General features: G+C 39.3%; 1 protein-coding gene across 6 annotated transcripts in view; it reads left to right on the plus strand.

The window, feature by feature from the left end:
* Positions 1–16,724, plus strand: part of fam53b (family with sequence similarity 53 member B) — a 50,023-nt gene extending 33,299 nt beyond the window's left edge. For 2 of the 6 annotated variants that reach the window (XM_073917532.1, XM_005156440.6), the window contains exons 3-5: positions 1,195–1,246; positions 8,229–8,887; positions 16,009–16,724. In XM_073917532.1, coding sequence (XP_073773633.1) covers positions 1,195–1,246; positions 8,229–8,887; positions 16,009–16,347 — 1,050 coding nt within the window. In that variant the 3' untranslated portion in view covers positions 16,348–16,724. 6 annotated transcript variants of the gene reach the window in all.
* Positions 16,725–27,589: the final 10,865 nt, after the last annotated feature.

Here is a 27,589-nt window from a genome sequence, read left to right on the forward strand (position 1 = left end):
ACACGAAAATAAGTAAAATAATGGCATGCATTGGTAACTTTTGTCCGTTTCATCATCTGCACGAGCATGAATTAACGAGCTGTTATTCTGCCGCTGGACAGATGAAAAGTTTAAAAGGTGTATTTGTATATAGAGAGACATGGGTAACTAGATAGAATAGACAGAGATAGGTTGATCTCTGCAGCAGCTGCCGAAGAACTGCGCGCTGCAGACGCAGCTGGTGTGAAAGGCAAACGCCTGCGTGCTGCTACTGCTCGACATACGCGCTGCTCACGCTCTGCTCACGCGCCGCTGACGCTTGCGGTGTGAAACAGGCGTAACACTGACAGATTTTGTTTTAGAAACCACCTAAAGTTACAAATAATGACACATCTTACTAGTGACCATGTGCTGAATGTCTACACTTTTCCAAGAGTGGATAAAAGACTTTCCTTGGCTTCAAGTCCGCTTTGAAATGTCTGTGGGATGGAAATTTCAGGTAACTGTTTGCCACATCTAGCACGAGAGCTTCTGTTTAATCCTTCATATAATTGCCAGATGCTGTCCGCCGTGCAAGGGGCAGCTATATGTCAAATTTAACACCACGTACACCACCGCAAACAGGCTTGCACTGACTAAACTAATATTGCTACTTATGAAGACCGGTATTGATATTAACATGACGTATGCATATAATAGGGTACAGTACATGTCAAAAGCATCAGTGCAATATCAGACAGCACCCGTGAGAACAGCACAGTTATACCGTTAACAGATTCATTCATGTCAAGCATTGTGTGCAGGGCCGGTGAGCGCTCCGTGTATGCTTTGGTCACTCAGTTCTGTTATCAAATCTATTTTCTTGTGATAATGGGATTTTGTTAAGACATATTTGCCTCACGCATGCACATATATATTTTTGCTTGTTAGTTTGATTAGGGTTGATTTCAAATGCAATAAATCTGTTTGTATAAAACTTGTAGTAACGGTGCTTATAATTGGTGGGTGCGAATAAATTTTGGCTGATGCGCCTAAATTTATTATGTTAAGAGCACCAGTGCTACCCAGCAAAAAGGTACATTTCGAGCCCTGCTGTTCTGAATGCAGAATTGATTTCTCAAACCATTAGTTTTGTCACGGCTCTAGTCAGTAAGCAGGCGTAGAGGTGTCTATCTAGTCTATCTGAACTCTGATCTGTGTGTGTTTCTACAGCAGGAGCCGCTGACCATGAGCCAGGGGACAGCTCTGTTCTCCTGTGGAATCATGGGTAAGTGCAGATATTCATAACCATGTGCTGATTCCTCTTTCTGTTCTGCATTTGCCCTTCACTGATTGGATCAGTTGATATCCTCCTCACCTGCAGGAACCAGCAGAAACAGAACGTCCTCAACATCTGTTCATTTGTGTTTGCGTCTTACGCCTGATACCCACGAGGCCTAGTTTTAGATGCCACAGGTGCATGTGAATGTCACCCAGTGTCATGAGTGAGCAAATATCTGTGTGCCTCCATTGTTCTGCTGTTTTTATCTCGCAGAAAACAGAGGTAGTAAAATAATGGAGCCTTTGGTCTTTGAGTGGAATAAACACAGATTGCAGCCGAAAACAGATCAATAGTGTTTTGTGCTGCTGTTAGGTTGGCACCAGATCGTCTGCGATGGCACATAACCCCTTGCCCACAGCGCTGAATTCTTGGTAGGCGGTCTATTGTGCTGCGGCGGGTCCACGGCCAATGCTTTTCGGTTGTGACTTGGAAAAAATCCCCCTCCGCATCCAGGCGCACTTCAGCTCTGACACACCTGAGCGTCAGCCACTAGCTATGTTGTCATCTGCCTGTTTTTATCAGGGTGTATGATGTGTCTTAAAAAGGATTAAAGGTTAATAAAACAATTTAGAGAAATTTAAGGCCCTTAAAGGGTACTTAAATGTCATTTTGGGCGACACAGTGGATTAGTGGTTAGCACTGTGGCCTCACAGCAAGAAGATCGCTGGTTCGAGTCCCCAGTTTGCATGTTCTCCCAGTGTTGGCGTGGATTTCCTCCGGATGCTCTAGTTTCCCCCACAGTCCAAACACATGCACTATTGGGGAATTGATTAACTAAATTGGCCGTAGTGTATGAGTTGCGTTAACGCGAGACTTCTATCGCGCAATAAAAAAAATATTGACGTTAATCTATTCTCAAAGTTGGGTTGGGAGCTGGGTCTATTCTACGCAAGCTATCATGACTTTCATCTTGATATTTTAGCGCGGATGTATACAGGGACATCTGTAGTCTAGTTATTTGCCTTAATAGACAATAATATAATTGAGGTGTTTACGTGAAGTGCGTTCATGTAAGAGTTTCCTGTCATTTTGGGTGACTTTAACTGCAGTTTGGCACTTTTACATACACCGATGAACATTTCATTCATGCCAGTGTCCAGCGAGCTGACAGGACATGACGAGGCCACTCGCTGCATTGAAACTGCTGCCATGGAAAATGAAATGAATGTTCTTGACTGCTGGAAGATGAACAAACAATCCTACCCAAAACATGCTAAATTAGCCAGATCAGTAGTGCATCCTGGGCAGTAGCAGCAGCAGAGAAAGGGTGCTCAGTGAGCGCAGGACTGCACTAAAGCCATTTACAGTGGATTCAATAATGTTCCCCCACAAAACACATAACCTAATCTTGATGAGTAAAGAATTTTAAATTATAACTAAATATTAATAAAATCATAATGTAGTCAGAGTATACAGGCTAATGCTGGCTTTATTCTTTTATTATTCAGCTTCACCATCGCCTTATTGTGAAGTAGTATTAAGTGGCAAAACAAATCCCACTGAGCCTTTATCTTAATTTCGTTATTCCCAAATACCCGTCATCATTTATCATTTATTTTAATTCATTTGCTAAGAAATACTTATTTTTATTGGTGCGTTGGCCAATTTATGCGTTAAGTGTATGTACCCAGAGCCTATTTAGAGTGTTGAGATGTTAAGATGTTACAGGGGGCTTATTTTATTTTTTTTGTTCCAACTTGGCCTGTAGTCTATGTTATGGATAAGTAATGTTAACGCATATAAACAACTCATTCATGAAAAAAGACAAAAGAGCTGTGCATGTGCACATTTGGATAATGTCGGGCTATAAACGGCTTCGGGCTTTTAAAAAGCTGTCAATAAAAATGTACCTGTCGTGTTCGGGCACTATCGGGCCTACCTTTCATAGCCTGATTACAGCTCTAGTTCAGACGCCCCCTCACAGTCAGCTATAACAGTTTCATTTCACCACCAGACACCCAAAAGGCAGGTACTGTGGGTTATCCATACTGTGACGAGGCACAATTTATTTAAATCTAACAAAAGCATTAAAATAAGTAGCCTATTCCAAAGAAATTATATAATTTTTGGGTCTTAAATTAAATTTGTTGAGGTCTTAAAAAGGTCTTAAAAAGCATTAAATTTAACTTTTAAAATGGTGCAAGAACCCTGAATTTGGAAATATTTGAAAACAAATTTAAATAAATGTTAATGTTAATATCCTTTCAGTTCTTTTTTCAACTAACACTGCAGTTTTAGCAGTAAGAAGTTACAATACAGATTATTATGCTGAAGATTGAATACAAAATTAAATCGCAAATCAAATCGAAATCACAATATCTGTAAAAAAAAAAAAAAATCTCAATTAGATATTTTCCCAAAATCGCACAGCCCTAGTTTGGACTGTGGGGGAAACCGGAGCACCCGAAGGAAACCCACGCCAACACGGGGAGAACATGCAAACTCCACACAGATATGCCAACTGACCCAGCTGGGGCTCAAACCAGCAATCTTCTTGCTGTGAGGCCACAGTGCTAATCACCGAGCCACTACGCTAACCATCCAACTTTTAATGCTTTCAAAAAATACTACTACTGTACTGACTATATACGCAACTATCTATATAGAAGTATTAATTTATATATAAATTGTTAATTTACAAGAGAGCTCTGTAAGGGCTGTGCTCATTTACGCTGGCCACTGGAGCTATTTGAGAATGTTTGCAAATTTGTAAAAGTTCTAAGAATAGATTCAGATCTGCTCAAACGAGTCGTCAGGAAACCCAGTTTCATTCCTGTAAGTGATCTGAACACACAAACCTTTCACTTACATTTATGAAATGCCTTTTAAATAGCAGAATAGCACTTTCAATTCCTCTCTGTTATTTCTCAAGCTGTATAGGTCTTCCTTTTAACATATTTCTAGATTTATTTTTAGCATTGTGGGAAAAGTAGAGCCATTAAAACAGCTTGTTGGTGAAAAGTATTGAGAGATTGCAGTACTTCATGTTTCTCACATCTCTGTTTCCCCAGTGACGTTTCACATTATTCAGAGAAACTCGAACATGAAGTATGCGGACAGTAGCTGGTCAGCGGTGTCGTGCGGTGTGTGTTGGTGATCCGTGTCAGGAGGAGTAACCCAAACACACACTCCACACACAGATGTTCATTCGTCTGGCCTCCTGCCACCGATCAGACGCTCTATTTCTGGCCTCTTTGTTTCTCAGGCACAGCTGTGTTGTTTGTGAGCGTCTACAGCCTCTTCCTGTGAACTCGGCCCTTTTGTTCAGCCTAAAGAGAAGCGTCTCGGACTGGAGGCTGGTGCATTTTTTTGTGGGGTCAGATCTGAGTTTTCTGCTGTGGTTTTGATCCTGGTTCATAGGAAGCTGTAAATCATGTGATACGTGCTCGTTCAGACACATGAGCCTCATCCATATGAGCTGCAGGACTCTAGATTTAGAAATGTTCTGGATGGTGTTTTCGTGGTTTTTCTACATTTAGGGGACCACTGTGAGTTGTCTTAGACCAAAAAAGCTTGCTTTAATGATTTAAAATAAACAAATTCTGATTTCTCAGCTAAAGCGATTTTTCAAATAACCACAAGTTGCTCTGTGCCATTCACTATAATTGCATCATTTGTGTGAATAGTGCTGCAGGATGACCAATTACGTCTTTTTGCATTGACTTAAAGGGCAAAAAAAATCTACTTTTCAAGCTGTTTGGACAAATGTGTGTATATATAGTGTATAGACCGTCATATTGGTTTGATTATTTACGCACACAGTCCTTTTTTTTTTCAATTTAACAACATAAAAACAGTGGACCAATAAGATCGGTTTTGAGACCGACTGCAACTTGACGAAAGAGTGCGGTCCCCCCGCCCACCAATATTGATTGACATGCGTGCATCACCACATCCTCAGTTTGTTGTTTCACGTCCGCCATTTTCAGCATGTGAGTCAAAGCGATGTCACCAAAGAATCGCCCTTGCTCTGTTTTTGTATGTAAGGCTCATTGGGCTCAACACAAGAGCCTTACATACTACAACAGAGATTTCACATTTAGCAGCCATTTCAATGCATGCAACGTATCCAGATTCAGGCCATTAAAAACAGCTGATCCACCGAGTCTTTCAGCACTCTCTCAAGAAACACTTGATTGATCTCGGCTGGCGGATCAACATTCACCACATGATCGCTCTCATCTGCGCCATTGTTTGTAGCTTTAGGTAGGTTTGCAAACCTGTGTCAGGGCTCGAAATTTACCTTTTTGCTTGGTAGCACCGGTGCTCCTAACTCCTAACACCCACCAATTATAAGCACCGTTACTACAAGTTTTATACAAACAGATTTATTGCATTTGAAATCAACACTAATCGAACTAACAAGCAAAAAAAAAAAAAAAAATATATATATATATATATATATATATATATATATATATATATATATATATATATATATATATATATATATATATATATATATATATATATATATATATATATATATATATATATATATATATATATGCATGCGTGAGGAAAATATTATCCTCCTTAGGTCGTACTCACACTATGTACAGTTGCTTTGAATCGGACCAAAGCACACTTGTCCCCCCTCCTGTCTCCCCCGACGACCCGCACTCACATTACAGGGCACGCTTACTACATCGATGCTGCGCTGTTCAGTAAGTGCTTTCGTAGATAACAGTGAAGATTTCTTTAGTTATATCGTCTAAGCCGTTTGATATGCAGTGAGACAGTCAAAAATTTCGCCGAACAGATCAGCCACTTTTGAAGTCCTCGTGCTGCAGGAATTAGGAGGTTTGCTGCAGGTGCAGCCGTCATGCAGTGAGGGGTTTACGTCTTTAATAAACTACGGCAGTTTGCGTTCACTGAACAGTAAGAATTATTAATAAATCCATATGAAACAGTCCCTTAAAAGTCACGACTCGATTTCAGTTTCGGGCTAAGGCTTGTTTTGCACTAACACTACAAGCGCACCGCGCCAAAGCCCAAGTGAACCGCGCTCAGGCACACCTCTTCCAACCGGGCCAGGGCCGGCCAAGTGAACCGTGCCCGAGCCCGATTTAGCGCACTTACACTTCTTAAACGATCAGTTAAACGGGCCTGGGCACAGTTCGGATAGCAAAGTGTGAGTAGGCCCTTACGTTGGAGTTCAGTGAGTGCACTAGTCTGTGCTTCTGAATGGCTGTATTTTCTGCTTTGTCTGGTGCAAACAACAAAATTGCTGCAAATCTGGTTATAATCACTGCAAATCTCGTCATGTAGCGTGTTGTAGAACACAGGGTTATAGTGTCACCTGCTCACCTAATGTTTACAATCTTAATATTTATATTATTTGCTAATTAATAACCACCTCATGTGGAACTCTGAATCTGTGTCTCATTTCAGAGTCTGTTAACATCCACTGGAGGTTGCATTTCAGTTCGCTTTGAGAACATTCCTGACAGACTGAATGAAATATGCGGTTTTGCACCAAGGCAACCCGGGGTTATATATAAATATAATAGGCTAAATTGGCAGTGGGCGGGTTTAAGGGACCAAAACGAAGACAGACGTTCTAGCACGTAACACACATGTTAAAATCAGAATATCTGACTTCAGCATTGTTTCTCAGATAAGCAAGAATGTTCACTGAGCATGTTTCTGAAATATCAACAAAAATATTATAGCGTTTTTATACTTTAGAAGTATAAAACTGAAATAAAGCACCTTTAACCATTCAGATATTTGCAGTGAGACATGATTTTAGTTGATTCAATTCAATTTTTCAATTCAATTTATTTATAAAGCACTTTAAAACAACACAGTTGACCAAAGCACTGACAACAAAGAATAAAACAAACTTTAAAATACAAATAAATAAACATAAAATGTCAACATCTCAAGCTGTGCTAAAAGCCAAATTGAACAGGTGGGTTTAAAGAAGGGATTTAAAAACAGTGATGGAAGAGGCTTGTCTAATGTAAAACGGTAGCTCATTCCACAATTTTGGTGCAGCCACAGCAAAAGCCCGATCCCCTCTGAGCTTTCGACTAGTCCTGGGCACACCCAAGGAGCTGGTCGGCTGACCTGAGCGAACGATAAGGTGTGTAGGGACAGAGAAGCTCAGAGAGGTAAAGGGGTGCAGCACCATTCAGACACTTAAAAACAAATAAAAGTACCTTAAAATGGATCCTGAAGTGCACAGACAGCCAGTGAAGAGAAGATAAAATCGCAGTGATGTACCCGTATTTGCGTGTGCCAGTTAAAAGACGTGCAGCTGCATTCTGAACCAGTCGAGAGATCAAAGACTGACTCACCCCAAAATAAAGGGCATTACAGTAGTCCTAGCGGGAGGTTTTAAAAGCATGGATCACTGTTTGTGCGATAAAACGTGCCTAATTTTGTCCAGTTGTCGTAAGTGAAAGAAGCTAGAGCGAACAACAGACCAAATTTGGCTTTCAAGCTTTAGTTCAGGATCCATTTTAAAACCCAAGTTCACAATCTCTGGCTTACAAAAAGTTTCGAGATTATTTAGTTGTACAGAATGAGCGACGTTGGAACTGGGGCCAAACACCATCACTTCGGTCTTAGAATAATTAAAATGGAGAAAATTCAGTGCCATCCAAGACTTAATGTCCTTTAAACATGAGTCCAGTGCATTTAGGGGAAGGTCATCTGTTCTTTTAAGGGGAACATAAATCTGACAGTCAACAATGAAAGGAGATGCCGTGTCTCCTGAGAATCGAACCAAGTGGAAGCAGATATAGAGAGAACAATATAGGGCCCAGAATAGAACCCTGTGGAACTCCATAAGCTAGTGGAGCACAGGAGGACTCACAATCACACAGAGAAAGTTCGGCCTTCCAAATAAGACCTGAACCATCATGTGATTCATCATGTTGTATCCTGTATCTGATATCCTCTCTCCGCTGTGTTGCAGACTCTGGGCGCTGGGCAGATGTTGGCAGTGTGTGTGGCGTCCAGCAGCGGCCTGTGGGCTCCAGTCTGGAGAGCCTGTGGGACAGCATGCGTGAGGCGGGCGCCACTGGCGGCATCAGCGGGTTACTGCGGGATCTGAGTCTGAGCGAAGCGTCTCCTGCCAGTGCTGCGCCGCCCAGCAAACGCCAGTGCCGCTCGCTGTCCTGCTCGGATGAGCTGGGCTGCCGCTCATCCTGGCGTCCGCAGGGTTCGCGCGTCTGGACAGCGGTGGAAAAGCGGCGCTGCCACAGCGGAGGGAGCGTCCAGAGAGGAGTCTTCAATCCATCAGGCTTTCCTGCAATGCAGCGCAGCTCCAGCTTCAGTCTGCCGGCGCACAGCAGTCATCTGGAGCCCTTCACTCACGGTTTCCCATTCCAGGCATTCTCCGAGTGTCCGCAGACGCCGCAGACGCTGTACCGTTCACATGAGCAGATCTGCCCGGCGGAGGCCAGCTCCCCTGAATCCACCCCAGAGCTCCAGCGCCGCAGCGGGCAGAGCGGACTCGCACGCAGCCGATCACAGCCCTGCGTACACAACCATCAGAAGATCGGCGTCAAGCGCAGGAGACCGGCCGACTCGCACAAACAGAGGCCCTCGCTGGACCTGCTCAAGATGACACAGGTAAACATTACACAAGGAAAATGACTTTCCCTCTATTCATTTCAGTGTCCTTCTGACTATCTCTGATGAATAGCTTTCTTGGTATATTCTAACATGTCAGTATGTGTGCATGAACACTAGGCATGTCCAAACTCGGTCCTGGAGGGCCGGTGTCCTGCAAAGTTGAGTTCCAACCCCAATCAGACACACCTGGGCTAGCTAATCAAGCTCTTACTAGGCTTTCTAATCATCCTTGCAGGTGTGCTGAGGCAAGTTGGAGCTAAAATCTGCAGGACACCGGCCCTCCAGAACCAAGTTTGGACACCCCTGATCTACACTGTGGATGTACACTGTGGAGCAAGGGTAGCCAACCCTGTTCCTGGAGAGCCACCTTCCTGCAGATTTCAGTTGCTACCCATATCAAACACACCTGCCTGTAATTATCAGGTGGTGTTCAGGTACTAATTAATTGGTTCAGGTGTGTTTCATATGGGTCGCAACTGAAATCTGCAGGAAGGTGGCTCTCCAGGAACAGGGTTGGCCGCCCCTGCTGTGGAGTTAGAACAATTCTAAGGGCCCATGCTATTTTTGGGCCAGAGATACTCTAAAGGGGTGATCACACCAGGTACGGATTGTGCTATATAGCATGTAGATAGACACGTGAACAGTTTTAGTCAGTATTCAGTTGGTTTGCACCTCAAATTCACTTTACAATAGACGCATATTTACGTCATGGGCAGGGCATCTGTCTGCACGGTAGGGCTGTGCAATTAATCGAAAATTCGATTTCGATTATGGCTTCTAACGATTATGAAAAACCATTAATCGAAATAAACGATAATTCCATTATTTACCGCCCCCTGTCCAGTTGTCTTCACTTGTTGCTCTTAAAAGCGCGAAAGACCGCATGCTTATGTGTGTGCGGCGCGTAGACAGTCAGAAACATGCGGTCTGCACTTGGTCTCATTCGCACATTGTGACGAGCAGAGAGCACACACATCTAAAGTCATTAACGTGAGCGCTTTAATGTTCAAATAGGTGTCAAAACGCGGCGTTTAGTGATTATTTATATTAACCCTCATTTTGTAATAAACAAACGAGTTGAGAATCAAAAGACACGTGAAGAGAAACCATTAAAGTGAATGAGCACAGCTGCCGCCTGTTTTATCATGATTAATAAAACAACGAGAAAATCCCTCTCTGCTCTTGACTTAAGACTTTTCTGGCTAAAGTGTTTTTCTTACGGTGAAGATTTTGTTTCATATTTTTATTCTATTGTATTTATTTCTCTTTTCTTTTGCAGGGAGGAAAATAATATATGCAGTTGAAGTCAGAATGATTAGCCCTCCTGAATATTAGCAACCTTTTCCCCCAATTTTTGTTTAATGGAAAGAAGATTTCTGAACATAATAGTTTTAATCATTCATTTCTAATAACCGATTAATTTTATCTTTGCTATGATGACAGCTCATAATATTTTAGTAGATATTTTTTAAATACAAACAAAAGCTTAATTAGGGTAATTAGGCAAGTCATAATATAACAGTATTTTATTCTGCAGATAATCAAAAATATATATTGCCTAAAAGGGCTAATAATATTGACCTTAAAAGAGGTTTCAAAATATTAAAATTTGCTTTTATTCTAGCCAAAACAAAACAAATAAGCCTTTCTCCAGAAGAAAAATATTCGAGGAAATACTGTTAAAATTCCTTGCTCTGTTAAACATCATTTGGAAAATATTTATTTTAAAAAAATTCTCAGGAGCGCTAATAATTTTGACTTCAACTAATGTTCGTTTGGAACAATCGTGATTACAATTATGACCATAATAATCGTGATTATGATTTTTCCCAAAATTGAGCAGCCCTACTGCACGGTGACTCTAGGTCACAGGTGTCAAACTCAGTTCCAAAAGGGCCGCAGCTCTGCACAGTTTAGTTCCAACCCTAGTTAAACACGCCTGATCAAACTAATTGAGTCCTTCAGGCTTGTTTGAAACCTACAGGTAAGTGTGTTGGAGCAGGGTTGGAACTAAACTGTGCAGGGCTTCGGCCCTCCAGGAATTGAGTTTGACACCCCTGCTCTAGGTTCATTGCTAAATGGCTAACATGGATTTTATTAAGAGAATAACTGCTTTGTGCTTCAGGAAGGCTGAAAAACAGAGTATATTCATTCGGTGCAGTCCTCTAGATTTTTTCAGAGATGCACCTAGCTCTGTGAGTTAATCAACTGCTCCAGAAACTGTACCAGGATGATGGAGGCTTTCAGTGGTGCTTCTGAGGGTGCACTCACACTATGCTGTCCATATACGTGCCGTGGCAAATTTCCTGGTTAGTTTGACAAGTGTGAGTGTTCCAAATCTGTTTAATGCAAAATGCAAAGCACGCCTGAGCCCAAAACTGAAGACGCAACATCACTTTTAAGGGACTGTTTTTGCACGTGAGCAGCGTACATTTGAGAGCTCGCGGGTAGTGTTGTCCACGAACAGAGGAAATCGGCGCAAAACAAAGAGATGGCTCGCTCGTAATACATGAATGCGCTCTCGACTTGTAATACTTCTCTCAGCATATTGATTTAAGTATTTACAGCTTTCTTGTTAGTACATTCAGAAATCAAAGACATTTAAAGATTGAGATCTTCAAGAAAAATCTGAAAAAAAAGGTTTACGCTTACAAAATGTACACTTGTGTATGAAATATTTGGCCAAAAATATAACAAGATTAAATAAATAAAAGCATCTGGATGTTCATTCTGAAGGTTATATTCTTAAATAACATTTTCATATTTTAACAGAACATCAGGAATTATACCACTAAATATACCTAATACATTTTTCCTAAAATTTTTGGGAATAACGGCATATTTATTTGTCTATTTTCTGTCCACTTGGTGCGGGTGTTTCTGTCTCTACTGAATTAAACCCTGTATTTACTTGAAGTGTCCTGTGATGTTCTGCACATCTCTGAGAGGATCACCCTCATCTGGTTAACACACTGATTCCTGGAATGAGAACTAAACCATTAGTGTGCGTGTATGTATGTGTGTGTATGTGTGTGTGTGTGTGTGTGTGTGTGTGTGTGTGCGTGTGCGTGTGCGTGTGCGTGTGTGTGTGTGTGTGTGTGTGTGTGTGTGTGTGTGTGTGTGACTACAGCAAACAATAAACACACACAATGTTGATCATTGTCAGTGGAAAAAAACGGCTCCATTTACAAACCAAATACTCTGTTGCCTTGGAAACGAGGCCTGACCACTCATATAACACGTCAGTCAGTGGTGAAGCATTAGACATGTGATTTTTTTGCTTGCTCTGATTGGCCATTTAGTCTTTATTGGGGTCTTGATCCTCATTGATTGTTATATTTATGCATTTTTGAAGGGATAGTTCAACCTAGAATTAAAATTTACTCACCATTTCCTTGTTTCATACCATACTGAGTCTTTTGTTCTGTTGAACACAAAAGAAGATATTTTGAAGAATGTTGCAAACTTGTAACCATCAAATATAGGATGAGTAAATATTTTATTATTGTTTGTGTGATCTATCCCTTTAAATGCATATTTGTTCTAACTGTAAACCAGCAATGTTTAATACCTCACTAGCAGCTAGCCGAGGTTAAAGCTGCTGGCGTAACATTTACATTGCATAATAGCAGTTTTTGGCAGGTTGCATGGTCGAAAAGTTCATAATTTTTGTTCATCTTTTTTTATTGTTTACATATAAAGGAACATTATCCTTGTGTCTACATGGTTGTAGACAAACTAATAATCATATAAAACAGAAATACATAAAACCTGTAAATACAATTACATCAAGTTCAAGATTGTTTATCCTCGTAGGGAGGTTATATTTGCAGCATACACTCGCACAGACATTTGAGGATTCACATTAGGCCTATATATAAATAGACATTTATACAGCCAATACACCACTAATCTAATAAAATCTCTGTGGTATTTTGAGCTGAAACTTCACTACACAGAGACATCAGAGGCTTATTTTATAACTTGTAAAATGGGGCATAATAGGTCCCCTTAAATTGCTTGTGGAATAAATTAGTTTAACCCATTCCTTAAACATCTGGGAACACAATATCATCCGTTCATCTATCGTTATACCTATTGTTAAATCATTGTATCGCTCTATCGTTATATATAATTTTTTATATCTATCGTTGTATCAATCTATCTTTACATCATTCTTTAAATTTATCATTCTATATATCTTATCAATCTATCACTCTATCATTCTTTATATCTACCGTTGTATCGATCTATCGTTATATCGTTCTATATATCTATTGTTCTGTATCTATCATTGTATCGATCTATCGTTATATATATCTATCATTGTATCGATCTACCATGTCGTTCTATATATATATATATATATTCTATATATCTATCATTGTATCGATCTATCGTTATATATATCTATCGTTGTATCGATCTACCATGTCGTTCTATATATATATATATATATTCTATATATCTATCATTGTATCGATCTATCGTTATATATATCTATCGTTGTATCGATCTTCCATGTCGTTCTATATATATATTGTTCTATATATCTATCATTGTATCGATCTATCGTTATATATATATCTATCGATATATCGATCTACCTTGACGTTCTATATATATATATATATTCTATATATCTATCATTGTATTGACCTATCGTTATATATATCTATCGTTGTATCGGTCTATCGTTATATAAATCTATCATTGTATCGATCTATCGTTATATATATATCTATCGTTGTATCGATCTACCATGTCGTTCTATATATATATATATATATTGTTCTATATATCATTGTATCGATCCATCGTTATATATATCTATCGTTGTATCGATCTACCATGTCGTTCTATATATGTATTGTTCTATATATCTATCATTGTATCGATCTATCGTTATATATATCTATCTGTGTATCGATCTACCTTGTCGTTCTATATATATATATTCTATATATCTATCATTGTATCGACCTATCGTTATATATATCTATCGTTGTATCGGTCTATCGTTATATAAATCTATCATTGTATCGATCTATCGTTATATATATATCTATCGTTGTATCGATCTACCATGTCGTTCTATATATATATATATATTGTTCTATATATCATTGTATCGATCCATCGTTATATATATCTATCGTTGTATCGATCTACCATGTCGTTCTATATATGTATTGTTCTATATATCTATCATTGTATCGATCTATCGTTATATATATCTATCTGTGTATCGATCTACCTTGTCGTTCTATATATATATATTCTATATATCTATCATTGTATTGATCTATCGTTATATATATCTATCGTTGTATCGGTCTATCGTTATATAAATCTATCATTGTATCGATCTATCGTTTTATATATATATCTATCGTTGTATCGATCTACCATGTCGTTCTATATATATATATATTGTTCTATATATCTATCATTGTATCGATCCATCGTTATATATATCTATTGTTGTATCGATCTACCATGTCGTTCTATATATATATTGTTCTATATATCTATCATTGTATCGATCCATCGTTATATATATCTGTCGTTGTATTGATCTACCATGTCGTTCTATATATAAATTGTTCTACATTGTATCGATCAATCGTTATATATATATATCGTATCGATCTATCATTATAGCGTTCTATATATATATTGTTCTGTATATCTATCATTGTATCAATCTATCGTTATATTGTTCTATATATCTATCATTCTATTGATCTATTGTTCTATCACTCTTTATATCTATCAATGTGTCAATCTATCGTTATATTGTTCTATATATCTAACGTATCGATCTATCGTTATATCATTCTATATATCTATCATTCTATATCATTCTGTATGTCTTAATATTGTATTGATTTATCGTTATATTGTTCTATATATCTATCGTTGTATCGATCTATTGTTATATAATTTTTTATATTTATCATTCTATATCTATCATTGTATCAATCTATCATTCTATCATTCTTTATATCTATCGTTGTATCTATATCGTTATCTTTCTACAGTATATATCTATCATTGTATCTATCATGCTATCATTCTTTATCTATCATAGTATCAATCTATCGTTACATAATTCTATATTTCTTTCGTATCGATCTATCATAATATCTTTCAATATATCTATCATTCTGTATATCTATCAGATTAATCTATTGTTATTTCATTCTAAATATCTATCGTTCTGTACATTTATCGTTGTATCGATCTATTGTTATATCGTTCTATGTCTATCATTTTATATATCTATCCTTGTATCGATCTATCGCAATATCATTCTATATATCTTATCATTGTATCGATCTATTGTTATATTGTTCTATATATCTATTGTATTGATCTATCGTTATATCTATCTATCGTTCTATACATCTTATCGTTGTATCGATATATTGTTACATCTTTATATATCGTTTTATATATCTAATATTGTCTCAATCTGTCATTATATCATTTATATCTATTGTTGTATCAAGCTATCATGTCATTCTATATATCTATCGTTGTATTGATCTATCATAATATTGTTCTATATATCTATCGTTTTATATATCTTTTGTTGTATCGATCTATTGTTATATAATTCTTTATATCTATTGTTGTATCGATCTATCATTGTCATTCTATATATCTATCGAGTCGTTATGTCATTCTATATAGCTATGGTTTTATATATCTATCGTTGTATCGATCTTTCGTTATCTCATTCTTTATATATCGTTCTATATATATATATATATATATATATATATATATATCATTGTATCGATCTATCATTATGTCGTTCTATATATATATCGTGGTATCAATCTATCGTTATATCATTTTTATATCTATTGTTGTATCGATCTATCATTATGTCGTTCTATATATCTATCATTCTATATATGTATTGTTGTATTGATCAATCGTTATATCACTCTATATATCTATTGTGTATTGATCTATTTTTGTACTGATCGATATATCGGTCTATCATTATATCTATCTATCTGTCAGTCTGTCTATCCTTCTATCCATCTATCAATTTCAACTACTAAAGAAATAAAGTAGATTTTTCTGTTGATTTTTCCCAACAGAAGCTGCAGGATTTTCACAGTCTCAGCTGTCCAGGATTCAGCGGCGACGACAAAACTCTGCCGTCCAGCAGCCCGGCACTCCTCAACGACACATGTGAGCGTGCTCAGAATGACAGCTCAGCGGATGCCCCCATCCACCAATCAGAGAGCAGCTCAGAGGACGCCCTCATCCACCAATCAGATAGCAGCTCAGCGGACGCCCTCATCCACCAATCAGAAAACAGCAGGCCCGCAGGAAAGGAGCGCGAATGCTTGTGGGCGGGGCTTTGTAGCAGAAGGGGCCGGGACTTATTCCAGCTGGGCGGAGAACTGGATATCGAGCAGATTGAGAGGAACTGAGAAGCATTTCTTGTTGGATTATTATGGGATGTACGCTTCAGTAAGTGATGCAGGACACATGTAATCGACTCAGGGTGAAGCACATGGAGGACGTGATCCGAGCTCCGTGTGGCGCAAGAGAACACGCACACATTTAGATTAGCAGAGCCATTTGACATTATAAAAAAAGAGATACGACTCTGACGTTCACACACACAGACATACACACACGTTAAAGGGCTTCAGATGTGTAACCGTAGTAATATCAGGTAATTCAGTTCCTCACTGGTGAAAACAAAGCTATTAGATCTATTTTTGTCTTTTTACGTTGAATAACTACAGAAGTAAATGTACTTATTTCTCTACAATAAACAGCATTGTAATGTGTTTGTAAGAGCGCCGTGGTGTCTGCCTGGTCCATTAGGAATACGAATCTTACATCTGGTTCATATTTCACTATAAAGTGTGATCCTGGACCACAAAACTAGTCATAAGTGTCACTTTTATGAGAATGAGATTTATAAATCACCTGAATAAATAGGCTTATAATATGAATAAGCTTATGCTTTTTAGCATATGACAATGTTTGGCAGAGATTAACCATTCGACAACCTGAAATTTGAGTGTTTAATTCAAAATACTGAGATAAACATCTTTAAAGTTGTCTAAATGTAGTTTTTTGGAGGTAAATATTACTAATTAAAGTTATAAAAAGTGATAAGATATCTTATTAGAACTGCAAAGAAAGCGTTCTTGCAGGACTCCTAGAGTTCATCAAGATTCATCTTCAACGCCTCCTCTTTCATCTTACCCCAGACATGCTCAATAATGTTCATGTGTGGTGACTGGGCTGGCCAATCCTGGACATAGTAACCGGTTATGATTATTACTGAACCGATACCGAATTGTCTGCATCTGCATCGCGGTGCACCGAAAAAACAATTCATTTTGACACCCCTAGTCTTGACCAACATTTAAAATGCAATCAAATTGGGGAAAGAAAAAATTCTACCAATCAAGTTGCTTTGAGAAAAAGCACACCCATAGTGTGCTTAAAGGCTGATTTATACTTCTGCGTCAAACGCCGGTGTATGCTACGGCGCTGGCGCAAAGCCCTTCGCCGTGGCCGTCGGCGTCGCTGACGTGCACCTTTCAAAAAATGTAACTACACGTCGCAACGACGCTTAGCGCAAGCTCTGTGATTGGTCGGCTTGGTAGCGCTGACGAGTCTGGGCGGGACCGAGAGCCGCGTGAATGGTACGAGCGATTGTTTACAAGTGTGGAGTCCTGTGAAGGAGCTCCGGATGGAAAGTTTTGTTTTGTGTTTACCTCATAGTTAAAGTTGTTGCACGTCCGCCGGTTCCTGCCTCAAAATGAGCGAGTTTGAGCCACTTGCACATCCCGGAAGTGTTCAGGAAAAGCAAAACAGCAGCGAAGAAACTCGACACAGAGACACATTTACACCTCACTGCCCACTAGCGTTTCGGAAGTGTTAATGCAGACCAACAGAGACAGCACGCAGAAGTATAAATGCACAGCTACAGGCTTAAGGGTGCTTTCATACCTGCTTGGGGCATTAAGCCTGGTTTATACTTCTGCGTCAGGTGACCGGCGTAACCCACTGCGCATGCAACGCGCGTAGCTGTTCATTTATCTTCTGCGCGCTGTCTCTGTTGGTCTGTATATAGAAACTCAACTCAACTAGCTTTCCAAAGTGTTAATGTTCCTCTGTGTCGAGTTTTCTTCGCTGCTGTTTTGCTTTTCCTGAACACTTCCGGGATGTGCAAGTGGCTCAAACTCGCTCATTTATAGGTAGGAACCGGCGGACGTGCAACAACTTTGACTATGAGGTAAACACAAAACAAAACTTTCCATCCGGAGCTCCTTCACGGGACTCCACACTTGTAAACAATTGCACGTACCATTCACGCGGCTCTCGGTCCCGCCCAGACTCGTCAGCGCTACCAAGCCGACCAATCACAGAGCTTGCACTACGCATCGTTGCGACGTGTAGTTACAATTTTTGAGAGGTGCACGTCAGCGACGTCGACGGCCACGGCGAAGGGCTATGCGTCAGCACCGTAGCATACTCTGGCGTTTGACGCAGAAGTATAAATCAGCCTTTAGGCTCACACAGACCACAGGTTGAGCGCCCCCTGCTGGCCTCTCTAACACCTCTTGTAACAGCAGCCTAGTGTTCCCATGTGGTCTCCTATCCAGGCACTGACCCGGCTCAGCCCTGCTTAGCTTCAGTGAGTAGCCGCTCTTGGGCTGCAGGGTGGTATGGCTGGGCGAATGCACTTCATTTAGACTGCTTTATTAAAAAGCAAGCCTGAACTGAATCTTCCATACTGATGAATGATTTTCCATGAATGCGCGTAATAATGAAAATAATCTGTACATGATCCTGGTGCTCTCAGGCTTAGTTTTATTGTCAGTTTCTTCTGTTTTGATATGGGCTGAAATATGATGTTCATGAAAATGCCGATTTTACAGATTCACTGTATTATAGAAGCTGCTCTGATCTCTCAAACAGGAAATACTGATCAAACGCACAGGAAGTTCGATCCACATGCTGCATTTATGAAGGTCGTGGTCTTTTGTTTTGTAGAAGAGTGTGTGTGTGTGTCTGCTGTGGAGATCTGTCAGTGTGTGTGATTACTCCTCATTTCCTGTGCTGCAGGAAGTGTGTCTCCTCATGCTTTGCTATACAATCATCGCAGATCTCTGTTTGTGTTATTGGAGAGTTTGAATAATTGTGTTGGTATTGGAGTGTGTAGAGTACAGCGAGTTTATATGTGCTGTTACTGAAGCGTGTGGACTACACTACCTGACAAAAGTCTTGCCGTCTATGCAAGTTTTAGGAACAACAAATAATACGTTGACTTCTAGTTGATCATTTGGTGTCAGAAGTGTCTTATATGAAAGGCAAAGGCCTCTAGATGACGCTTATTAGAGCACAATAAAATATGATCATGCCTTTAATGGTGTCATTAGGACAGTGCGGTCTGACTCTGCTTAGACTAAAGTCTCATCACTGAACAGAAATAATGTCCAGTATAGAATATAAAGTCCTGCTGCAGTGGAGACAGAATGAATATTGTGTCTGACTCCATCATGAGCTTGGAGGACTGCATCCATACATCTCTGACATGACTCACATCACTGATTAATAAAGTCATCTGGAATGAAGAAGAAAGCCTTCCTGCAGGACTCCCAGAGCTCATCAAGACTCTTTGTGTTCATCTTCATCACCTCCCTCTTCATTTAACCCCAGACATGCTCAATAACAGGCCCGGATTGGCCAATCGGGGGAACTCCCGGTGGGCCGGTCTGTTTTTTGGCCGCGTGGGCTGCTTGCACTTTTAGCAGTCGCACTTTTTTCATTTATTTGTTTATTTGACCATATCCTCACTCTTTTTATTCATTATTTTGCCGCAGCTTCGCTCTTTTTATTTATTTTCTCGCAGCCCCGTGAGCTAATTGCAGCCCGCAGGTTAATGATGATCATCATTAACCTGCGGGCTGCTCCCCCTTCCACCCCAAACCGCAGCACCTTAATGAATATTAATTAATATTAGTGAATATTACACCTACAAATCAGATGATTTACTATATTAATAAATCTTAACTTTCAATCTTAACATAACTTGATCAGAAATCTAAAATGGGGAGAAAAAAAGAGTAGACATAAAAACGTTGCAGTGCTTAACAGCGCCATCGTGGTCCAGTGGTTAGCACGTTACGCATTGATGCAGCCGACCCGAGTTCGAGCCTCACCAGAGTATAATATGTTTTTTTTCAGTGTTGACATAAAATACTGTTTGGGTTACTTATGTAGGAATACATATTTTTTTTGTGTGACGACTGTTAATAAGGACTGGATATCTGGAAGTTCTAAAGCAGCTGTGTCCTTGAGAAAGACATGTTAGTGTCATTTGAAACTGAATTGGAAATGACCTAATTTTAATATAGTCAGTCGTCGACTGAGGTGAGCCGGTCTAAGGCTTGAAACTCCAGAGCTAAAAAGGAGTCCCACTCCGGCCCTGCTCAATAATGTTCATTTCTGGTGACTGGGCTGGCCAATCCTGGAGCAGCTTGACCGTCTTTGCTTTCAGGAGCTTTGATGTGGAGGCTGAAGTATGAGCAGGAGCGCTATCCTGCTGGAGAATTGTCCCTCTCCTGTGGTTTGGGCAGCACAAATGTCTTGATCCCTCAGGCTGTTGATGTTGATCATCCACTCTGCAGATCTCTCGCACGCCCCCTAGGGCTCGAAATTGACCTTTTCGCTTGGTAGCACCAGTGCTCCTAACTTTAAAAATGTAGGCGCATCAGCCAAAATTTAGTTGCACCCACCAATTATAAGCATCAGGCCCGAATTGGCTAATCGGGAGGACCGGGAGAATTCCGGTGTCCCTAGCTGCTTGCACTTTCAGCAGTCGCACTTTATTTATTTATTTGACCATAGCCTCACTCTTTTTATTCATTATTTCTTTTTATTTCCCCGTGAGCAAAATGCAGCCTGCAGGTCATTCGACCCCAAACAGCGGCACCTCGGTGAAAATACAGATTTGAATATTTAATATTTATTGAATATTACACCTGCTCAATGAAGATGAGATGATTCACTGCATTAATAAATCGGACATAACTTGATCAGGAATCCAAAAAGGGGGAGAATACAGTGACAGTGCATTTCTTATCTTTTATTCCAGACGCACTATCCGCTTGTTAAGTGGTGACGTGTTTGTGACGTATGTATACCGTTTCCGGGTCCAAGCCGCCATTCAATTGAGTGGAGAAATCATTCGTTTATGATCACGATTTAGTCATTTAGTCATTTAGCAGACGCTTTTATCCAAAGCGACTTACAAATGAGGACAAGGAAGCAATTTACACAACCAAGAGCAACAATGAATAAGTGCTATAGGCAAGTTTCAGGTCTGTAAAGTCTAAGAAGGGAAGTATTAGTATTATTATTATTATTATTATTATTATTTTTTTTTTTTTTTTTTTTTAGGAAGTGAAGTGGAGACTAAATAGTTGAGTTTTTAGTCGTTTCTTGAAAGTAGCGAGTGACTCTGCTGTTCTGATGCAGTTAGGGAGTTCATTCCACCAACTGGGCAGATTGAGCGTGAGCGTTCGCGAAAGTGATTTCTTCCCTCTTTGGAATGGAACCACGAGGCGACGTTTATTCACAGAACGCAAGTTTCTGGAGGGCACATATATCTGCAGAAGTGAGAGCAGATAAGAAGGAGCAAAGCCAGAAGTCGCTTTGTAGGCAAACATCAGAGCTTTGAATTTGATGCGAGCAGCAACTGGCAGCCAGTGCAAACGAATGAGCAGCGGAGTGACATGTGCTCTTTTAGGTTCATTAAAGACCACTCGTGCTGCTGCGTTCAGAAGCAGCTGAAGAGGTTTGATAGAGTTAGCTGGAAGCCCGGCTAGTAGAGAGTTGCAGTAATCCAGTCTGGAGAGAACAAGAGCTTGAACAAGGAGTTGAGCTGCATGTTCAGATAAGAAGGGTCGGATCTTTCTGATGTTATAGAGTGCAAATCTTCAAGATCGAGCAGTTCTAGAAATGTGGTCAGAGAAGTTTAGTTGGTCATCAATTGCTACTCCAAGGCTTTTCACCATTTTGGATGCAGTAATGGTTGCCCCATCCATCTGGATTGAAAAGTTATGGTGTAGAGTCGAGTTGGCAGAAACTACAAGCATTTCCGTTTTTGCGAGGTTCAGCTGAAGATGATGATCTTTCATCCAGTGTGAAATATCCAACAGGCAGGCTGAGATACGAGCTGGAACCTAGGGATCATCAGGATGAAAAGAGAGGTATAGCTGGGTATCATCAGCATAGCAGTGGTAGGAGAATCCATGTCTCTGGATGACTGATCCTAGAGATGATGTGTAGATGGAGAAGAGAAGTGGCCCAAGAACACAGCCTTGAGGTACCCCAGTGTTTAGATGCTGTAGGTTGGACGTTTTATTCCGATCACACATTAAAGTTAATTATATATAAAGTCATAGTGTACACAACAATCTCTGGGCTTGCTGCATAACAAATACCAAAAATTTAACAATTTATAAAACAATGAATCACTTTCTGGCCATCGGATATTAGGCATGGACTTATATATTGCGATTGTGATTTTCGAAAGTATTAAATCGCTTTGTAAACATTTATTATTACCATTTCATGAGTCTCCCCATTCAGTTAAATAGAGCGATTGGACCTGGAAGCCGCTCCGCGTGACGTCACACTTAACAAGCGGATATAACAGCGCTATTGCAGTCCAGTGGTCAGCACGATGCATTATGACGCAGCCGACCCGTGTTCGAACCTCACCTGATTTTTTTTTTGGTCCCACTTTATATTAAGTGGCCTTAACTAATATGTACTTACACAGGAATTAATGTACAATGTACTTATTGTGTAAATGCATGTATTTACTGTGTACTTATGCTTGATTAAATACATGTATGCAATTGCATCTGTAATTACTTTTGTAATTACATTTGTAAATGCACTGTTGACCATCCCTTACACCTTAACCCACCCTTAAACCTACCCATTCCACCAAACCTGTCCATAGGGATGGCTGACGTGAAACTGACGTTTCGACACAGTGTCGAGATCCCGAAGCGCAAGTGTTTCGAAACACTGCACCGAAGCATGATCCGAAACACCCAGGTCACGTGACTAAAGTGTTTCGAAACACTTGGTCACGTGACAAAAGCGATTCAAAGCATCGATCATTTCAGAGGCGTTTCAAGACCCGGAGAATTCTGCATTTCACTGGCATGATCTTTATTAAGTCTTCGACTTGTATGGCCTAGTGGACCGTGCGTGTGCACTGTGGAACTACTTCGAATTTATTTTGAGTTCGAATCTCGACTAATACAAATACTCCAAAATCATGATTTTATGTATTTTAATCATGTTACTGTTTTAGGGTGTAGCCTAGATAGGATACAGCTGCGGATACACCATCAATTTAGCATCATTTTTGTAACACTGTAAAACAATAATTCATATTTTTACAGTACTGTGATGGGTTTAGGTTTTGGATAGACGTTAATAAAATACAATGGGAAATTTAATTAATAATATAAATAATTATTGTTAACTTCTGGCCACAACTGTATCTGATCTAGTAACAACCCTGTTTTATGAACAAAATACAAATTTATTTACAAATGTTTATTCGTATGTCAGAGCAATGTTGAAACAAAACGATACAATAACAAAGCATTACCAACTGGTATTAAAGCATTTCAACACACTTGTGACAGTTTGGATTCCAACCCATTTTTCCTGCATGGTAGTCACGTACTCAAACCGCTCAACTAAACCATCTGATGATTCAAGGCTACAAAGTGGGGTTTGATACATCAATTTGCTCAACTGTTCTTTGCTGAAGCTGTTTCAGTGAAATACAGATAAAATGACCACTAGGTGTCACCGTAGAGTGGTGTTTCGAAACGTTTCTAAGCTTCGACACATTTGCTTCGATAGTTTCAGTGTTTCACGAAGCCTCGCTTTGCCCACCACTACCTGTCCATAACCCAACCTCTATCCCAACTCAAAAGCACCACAAGTGTTCTCAAATACATTATAAACACAGTTAGTACATTGTATTTATTTTTTGATGTAAGTACATAGTAGTTAAGGACACTTAATATAAAGTGGAACCTTTTTTTGTGTGTGTGTTAAGACATATAACACTGTTTGGGTCACTTATATTGATCTTATTCTCCGCAGACGAGCGGGCGCTGCCATTTGAATCTTTTTGGCACGAGACTTCCGGTCTCATTCACTTCCATTCATTTTTAGACATTAAAAACTGCTCGTTTCGCTGTTTGATGTTGTAAACTGATATTTCCTTGTTATATTATTCTACTTGGTCTGTATAGTCATGCAAACATTTGTTTGTAGAGCAAGTAGTTTGACTGTTTTTTGCCGTTTATTATTCCTCGTCATTTCTCCCATAGGCGACTGAAACGGAAGTTCTAAGACAATCGCGAAAACAGGCGCACTTCCGCATTTTAGAATAAGGTCAATAGGTGTACATATTTTATTTAAATTTTTATGTGCGACCACTGTTACAAAGGACTGGATTTCTATAATGAATTCAGCACAGAATATATACAGTATTCAGATATTGCAGGAAAGGACATTGTGATGTTTTATAGAATAGTGCTGGAGATTCAGCTCCCCTTTAATCTTCTCACATTTATGAAAATGAATTTCTAAAGCAGCTGTGTCCTTGAAAAAGACATGATAGTGCCACATACTGAATGTAACCCCAAACCATGATTTCTCCTTCACCAAACTTGACTGATTTCAGTTAGAATGTTGGCTCCATGCTGGTTCCAGTAGGTCTTCTGCAGTGTTTGTGATGATTGGGATGCAGATCAACAGATGATTCATGGGAGAAATCCACCTTCTGACACTTTTCCAGATGATTAACTAGAAGTCATATTACTGTATGTGTTGCTCTTACAACTGGGCTCCAGTGTCCAGTGAGTTGATCATTGCGGTGTGTGTAGTGCAGTGAGCTATAGAGGAGCAGTGACGCTTCATGATCTGAACATGCTGTGAAATGATCCAGAATGAACTCACCCAGAGCACTGATGTGACAGAGAGCTTTAGACTTCCTGCACACCGTGTCTGTTTACAGTCATTTCAGCAGCAGCTCATATGTCACTCATTAAACTTCAACAATAGAGGCTCGTGTGCGCACGCGCCGCTGCGTCTGCTTCATCTCAAGTCAATCTGCACCAGGATTCTGTGTTCAACACTTTCTGAACGCCCTTGTTCTCCCTCTATCCACTCAGTTATGAGGTTATCTGGTAAACACAGTCTGATTGCAGGTCTCTGAGCAGCATATAACTGTGAAGATCCAGAGCTGTGTACATTACTGCAGGATCTGTGCTTCAAGATATGACATTTAGAGCAAACGCAAGTCTCTTTAATTCATTCGTTTTCTTTTCTGCTTAGTACCTTAATTTATCAGTGATGGCCACAGCGGAATGAACCGCTAACTATTCCAAGAGCGGATGCCCTTCCAGCCATAATCCAGCACTGGGAAACACCCACTCACTCATACACTACGGACAATGTAGTTCATCAATTCCCTTATAGCACATGTGTTTGGACTGTGGGGGAAACCGGAGCACCCTGGGGAAACCCACACCAACACGAGGAGAATATGCAAACTCCACACAGAAATGCCAACTGACCCAGCTGAGACTCGAACCAGCGACCTTCTTGCTGTGAGGCGATCGTACTACTCACTGTGCCACCGTGACGCCCTGCTAGTCAATTAAATTAAGCAATTTTATTCATGCCGTTTGACATATTTTTCGACTAAATAATTAATGCAAATGATCAATGAACAGTTTAAAGATTTTGTCCCACCAAATTATTTGACTGTAGTTTCATTTTCAGGGTTTAAAGTCACTTTTTAGGCAAATCGCTTTTTTAGACTTGCCTATTTGTGAGGTGTATGTGTAATTTTTATTTATTTATTTATAACTTTTATAGCAAATTATAGTAAAAAATAGATAACAAAATTATATTTCAAAAAGTATAGATAGTATCAACTTAAGCGCATACAATGAGAAACAGACATATAAAAAAAACATACCAACAAATAAAAATGTAAATAATACTGTGGCTTAACAAAAACTACAATTGTACAAGCACACAACACACTCTACTTTGCACTTAGAAAAGAAAATGAATCGATTTGCTGGAACAAGGACTTGGTGTGTAGTTGACAATAAAACATGTTATTGGCTATATTTCCTAAATGGGTTCCAAATATTCTTAAACTGGTTAGATGAACCTCTAGACAGTCTAATTTTTCCAACTTAACGAAGAAGAGGACATCACGGATTCACTGTGTTGGGGTTGGAGGTTTTTGATCCTTCCACCTAAGCAATATTAGTCGTTTGGCCAGGAGCACAATAAAGGCAATCAGATGATATTTCATAAAATTATCTGACGTGGGCAAAAATTCCTAAAATGGCAATCAGTGGGCAAGGGTACATATACAGTTGAAGTCAGAATTTTTAGCCCTCTTTGATTTTTTTCTTTTTTAAATATTTTCCAAATGATGTTTAACAGAGCAAGGAAATGTTCACAGTGTGTCTGATAATATTTTGTCGTCTAAAGAAAGTCTTGTTTGTTTTATTTCGGCTAGAATAAAAGCAGTTTTACATTTTTTATGAACCATTTTAGGGACAATATTGTGACCCCTTTTAAGCTTTATTTTTCTCATTAATCTACAGAACAAACCATCATTATACAATAACTTGCCTAATTACCCTAACCTGCCTAGTTAACCTGATTAACCTAGTTAAGCCTTTAAATGTCACTTTAAGCTGTATAGAAGTGTCTTGAAGAATATCTAGTCAAATATTATTTACTGTCATCATGGCAAAGATAAAATAAATCAGTTATTAGGGATGAGTTATTAACACTATTATGATTAGAAATGTGTTGAAGAAATCTGCTCTCCGTTAAACAGAAATTGGGGAAAAAATAAACAAGCGGTCTAATAATTTAGGGGGGCTAATAATTCTGACTTATATATATACACACACACACACACACAAAAAAAAATATTTTAAAAGATTTAAAAATAGTCTCCCAAAAGCATTTAAGCTTTATACAAGACCAAGACAAATGTGCATGAGTGGCTGGGGTGGAATTACAATGATTACAGGCAGGATCTGTATGCTGAAAGTGATTTTTATTGGTTATATATATATATATATATATATATATATATATATATATATATATATATATATATATATATATATATATATACACCATTCTTCAACTACAGCCTCACACTTCTAGCCTTGTGAAGTTGAGTAAAAAAAAAACTTGTTCAAAACTAAAACAGCCTCATACGTTTAAACAATTTTTTTTTTTGTTTTTTAAAGTTACCATTTTCCCAAGTGTATATAACTACTACTGTAAGAAATATCAGCATTTTGGTACAGTACTTTCTTTGCATGAACTGAGCCGATCTAATCCTGTTTATATGAATTGAACCTGCTGCCGAGCAGGTTTGATCTAGCAGAACTGTTGCTATGACAACAACTCTCGGATCAGCTTTGAAGAACGAAACGATCCTGGATCGTGTCAAATCGTCAACATCCAAATCCAGCTAACTGAGTAAACCACGTACGAAGAACGGACCCCAGTACTGCTGTGTTATTTGACTGTTTGTAAAGACTCAATCTC

This window comes from Danio rerio, chromosome 12 (genome assembly GCF_049306965.1).
Source record: "Danio rerio strain Tuebingen ecotype United States chromosome 12, GRCz12tu, whole genome shotgun sequence".
Taxonomy (NCBI): Eukaryota; Metazoa; Chordata; class Actinopteri; order Cypriniformes; family Danionidae; genus Danio; species Danio rerio.